Source organism: Sander vitreus, chromosome 23 (genome assembly GCF_031162955.1).
Source record: "Sander vitreus isolate 19-12246 chromosome 23, sanVit1, whole genome shotgun sequence".
Lineage (NCBI taxonomy): Eukaryota > Metazoa > Chordata > Actinopteri > Perciformes > Percidae > Sander > Sander vitreus.
Genome location: NC_135877.1, coordinates 22,906,949 through 22,911,948, shown reverse-complemented (window position 1 = coordinate 22,911,948; position 5,000 = coordinate 22,906,949). Strand labels below are relative to the sequence as shown.

The window sequence follows — 5,000 nt, the reverse complement described above, 5'->3', positions numbered from 1 at the left end:
TCTTGTTCTTTCGGTCATGACCCAGCCTTCATGACCGTAGGTGAGGGTAGGAACAAAAACTGACCGGTAGATTGAGAGCTTTGCCTTCTGGCTCAGCTCTCTTTTCGTCACAACGGTGCCATAAATTGAATGTAATACCGCCCCCGCTGCGCCGATTCTCCGACCAATCTCCCGCTCCATTGTCCCCTCACTCGCGAACAAGACCCCAAGGTACTTGAACTCCTTCACTTGGGGTAAGGACTCATTCCCTACCTGGAGAAGGCACTCCATCGGTTTCCTGCTGAGAACCACGGCCTCAGATTTAGAGGTGCTGATCCTCATCCCAGCCGCTTCACACTCGGCTGTGAACCGATCCAGTGAGTGCTGAAGGTCACAGGCCGATGATGCCATCAGGACCACATCATCTGCAAAAAGCAGCGATGAGATCCCCAGCCCACCGAACTGCAACCCCTCTCTCCACCCCGACTACGCCTCGATATCCTGTCCATAAATACTACAAACAGGATTGGTGACAAAGCGCAGCCCTGGCGGAGGCCAACTCTCACCTGAAACGAGTCCGACTTACTGCCGAGAACCCGGACACAGCTCTCGCTTTGGTCGTACAGAGATTGGATGGCCCTGAGAAGGGACCCCTCACCCCGCACTCCCGCAGCACCTCCCACAGTATCTCCCGGGGCACCCGGTCATACGCCTTCTCCAGATCCACAAAACACATGTAGACCGGTTGGGCATACTCCCAGGCTCCCTCCAGGATCCTTGCGAGAGTAAAGATCTGGTCCGTTGTTCCACGACCAGGACGGAATCCGCATTGTTCCTCTTCAACCTGAAGTTCGACTATCGACCGAACCCTCCTTTCCAGCACCTTGGAGTAGACTTTACCGGGAGGCTGAGAAGTGTGATACCCCTGTAATTGGCACACACCCTCTGGTCCCCCTTTTTAAAAAAGGGGAACCACCACCCGGGTCTGCCACTCCTTAGGCACCGTCCCAGACTTCCACGCAATGTTGAACAGGCGTGTCAACCAAGACAACCCCTCCACACCCAGAGCTTTAAGCATTTCTGGACGGATCTCATCAATTCCTGGGGCTTTGCCACTGTGGAGTTGTTTAACTACCTCAGCAACCTCCACCAGGGAAATTGACGACAATCCTCCATCATCCTCCAGCTCTGCCTCTACCATAGAGGGCGTATTAGTCGGATTTAGGAGTTCCTCAAAGTGCTCCTTCCACCGCCCTATTACCTCCTCAGTTGAGGTCAACAGTGTCCCATCCTTACTGTACACAGCTTGGATGGTTCGCCGCTTCCCCCTCCTGAGGTGGCGAACGGTTTTCCAGAAGCACCTTGGTGCCGACCGAAAGTCCTTCTCCATGTCTTCTCCGAACTTCTCCCACACCCGCTGCTTTGCCTCTTTCACGGCAGAGGCTGCAGCCCTTCGGGCCCTTCGGTACCTCGCAACTGCCTCCGGAGTCGTCTGGGATAACATATCCTGGAAAGACTCCTTCTTCAGTCGGATGGCTTCCCTGACCACCGGTGTCCACCACGGTGTTCGTGGGTTACCGCCCCTTGAGGCACCTAAGACCCTAAGACCACAGCTCCTAAATTCCAACGTAGCGGCACTCAGCCGGCGGCTTGTGAGTATCCCCACACCCGCCCGGCGCCTCACACCCTGGGCAACTCCGGAGAAGAGTCCAACCCCTATCCAGGAGTATGGTTCCAGAACCGAGACTGTGCGTAGAGGTAAGCCCCACCAGATCTAACCGGTAGCGCTCCACCTCCCGCACAAGTTCCGGCTCCTTCCCCCACAGAGAGGTGACGTTCCACGTCCCCAGAGCCAGCATCTGCTGCCCGGGTCTGGTCCGTCGAGGCCCCTGACCTTCACCGCCACCCATGTGTATATGTATGTATATGTATGTATATGTATATATATATATATATATATATATATATATATATATTATGGCATGCCATTTAGGAAATTATTATATATATGTGAAGTCTGAATATATTGAATGAAAGTCTGAATATATTAAATGAACCTTGAATATATTGAATGAATGTCTGAATATAATGAATGAACCTTGAATATATTGAATGAACCTCGAATATATTGAATGAAAGTCTGAATATATTGAATGAAAGTCTGAATATATTGATTGGAAGTCTGAATATATTGATTGAAAGTCTGAATATATTGAATGAACCTTGAATATATTGAATGAACTCTGAATATATTGAATGAAAGTCTGAATATATTGAATGAAAGTCTGAATATATTGAATGAAAGTCTGAATATATTGATTGGAAGTCTGAATATATTGATTGGAAGTCTGAATATATTGAATGAAAGTCTGAATATATTGATTGAAAGCCTGAATATATTGAATGAACCTTGAATATATTGAATGGAAGTCTGAATATATTGAATGAAAGTCTGAATATATTGATTGGAAGGCACCTGAATATATTGAATGGAAGTCTGAATATATTGAATGAAAGTCTGAATATATTGATTGGAAGGCTGAATATATTGAATGAAAGTCTGAATATATTGAATGGAAGTCTGAATATATTGAATGAAAGTCTGAATATATTGAATGAAAGTCTGAATATATTGAATGAAAGTCTGAAGACTTTATACTATATATATATATATAGTCAAGGTTCATTAAATATATTCAAACTTTATTCCTAAACAGCATGCCATTATATATATATATCTATATATACACATATATATATGTATATATATATATACACATAGAAACACATATATATCTATATATATATCCACATATATATGTATATTATATATACATATATATACATATGTGTGTATATATTATACATATATATGTGTATATATGTGTATATTATATACGTGTATGTATATATATATATAAATATAAACATATATATATATCTATATAAATATATATATATATATATAAATATAAACATATATATATAAATATATATATGTGAGCTACCCAGGCGCTCTAATTTTAAATTGTAACCCATAAAAACAAAAAGCTGGAGCCGGATGACATTCAAAGTTTATTCTGGATCGCACATTTCCACAAAAAAGAAGAAAACATGATATTTTGGGACTCCGTCCGTCAGACGTCACACAAACTCACAGGAACAAAACGACAAGAAAAACAAAATATAACTTAATAAAAACATGGAATAAAGTTTAAAAACAAACTTATTTCTGGGATCCAAACAGTTTGTTGGTATTTTTTAAGAGTAATTTCATTTTATTTCAACCTGGACTCTCTGTCTCCATGTCTGTGTGTCTGAGTGTCTGATGGATCAACAATCTCTGGAACTGGTCCAGTATTAAACCAGAACCAAGCTGTAATGTTACCCTACAGGACTAATGTTCAGCAGAAGTTAGAGTCACTAAAAGTTCTGTTGTTGCTGCTGACAGACTCAGATTATTATTCTAAGTGTCTGACAACATTATGAAAGGATCCCTACAGAGATAGACCTTTTAGTTAAAGAGGAAGATCCTTTTAGTTCAACATGAAACAGCCCCGAAATCACCATCACCAAACTACACCAGACTCCATGTAAATAATCAGGACTTTTAGCGTGTATAGAGCCAGCATATCTCCACATGTAAATGGGTGAATTAAGGGTTTATTTCGACCAAACCAGAGTGGTGATTGTTGGAACAGTGGAAAGATGAACCACGACGGCTTTTGGTAGTTTTATTTAGTTTCTGTCCACTTTGAATGAAGTGTGTTTTACGATGATAAAAGTCCTGATTATTTACATGGAGTCTGGTGGAGATATGCTGGCTCTATACACGCTAAAAGTCCTGATTATTTACATGGAGTCTGGTGGAGATATGCCGGCTCTATACACGCTAAAAGTCCTGATTATTTACATGGAGTCTGGTGGAGATATGCTGGCTCTATACACGCTAAAAGTCCTGATTATTTACATGGAGTCTGGTGGAAATATGCTGGCTCTATACACGCTAAAAGCCCTGATTATTTACATGGAGTCTGGTGGGGAGGAAAATAAGGTCCAGGTTCGAAAAAAAGTTACCCTTTAAATTCATTTTTTAAAACTATAAAAATGTTTTTGTTATCAATGACTCAAACGGATTAATCGATTATTAAAATAGTTGAGGAGATGAATTAAAACTGACAACTAAGCGATTCATCTTTGTAGCGCTGCATAACAAACCCAAACCGCCGACTTCCTGTTTACAATCTTTGTGTCCGTGTGGAACGTAAACAAACACCAGAGTCCGACTCGTCTGTCAGTCTGGACTTGAACTGCCAGTTCAAGTCCAGTTCTGCTGAGTCATGCTGTCTGCAGGATGACATGGCATTTCTCAAGCCGCTCCAGATTGTTTTTCTTCCTGCTTGTCACTGATTGGCCACAGGCGGCTCCTCTTCTTCCATTGGCTGGCTGCCGAAGCCGCTGTCCACTGTGGCGTCTGATTGGACAGAAAAACATGAACCAGGTGAGTGCGAAGACCAGAACGTTTTATTCTTCTGGAGTTTAGATATCAAAACTTTATTTAGAGCTGTGTTACCTGTGCCGTGTTACTTGTGCTGTGTTACCTGTGCTGTGTTTGCCTGCTATGTTACCTGTGCTGTGTTTGGTGGCTGTGTTACCTGTGCTGTGTTTGGCGTGGTGTGTTACCTGTGCTTTGTTTGGTGGCTGTGTTACCTGTGCTGTGTTACCTGTGCTGTGTCACCTGTGCTGTGTCACCTGTGCTGTGTTTGCCGGCTATGTTACCTGTGCTGTGTCCCCTGTGCTGTGTTTGGTGGCTGTGTTACCTGTGCTGTGTTTGGCGTGGCGTGTTACCTGTGCTGTGTTACCTGTGCTGTGTCACCTGTGCTGTGTTTGCCGGCTATGTTACCTGTGCTGTGTCACCTGTGCTGTGTTTGGTGGCTGTGTTACCTGTGCTGTGTCACCTGTGCTGTGTTTGGCAGCTGTGTCACCTGTGCTGTGTTTGGCGGCTGTGTTACCTGTGCTGT

The 5,000-nt window shown here is 43.3% G+C and overlaps 1 protein-coding gene across 1 annotated transcript in view; it reads right to left on the bottom strand.

Moving 5' to 3' along the window:
- Positions 1-3,041: 3,041 nt before the first annotated feature.
- The window catches only part of nfkb2 (nuclear factor of kappa light polypeptide gene enhancer in B-cells 2 (p49/p100)), a 44,935-nt gene continuing 42,976 nt past the window's right edge, over positions 3,042-5,000 (bottom strand). The window contains exon 25 of the mRNA XM_078243128.1: positions 3,042-4,453. Coding sequence (XP_078099254.1) covers positions 4,383-4,453 — 71 coding nt within the window. The 3' untranslated portion in view covers positions 3,042-4,382. The remainder of the gene's footprint in view (positions 4,454-5,000) is intronic.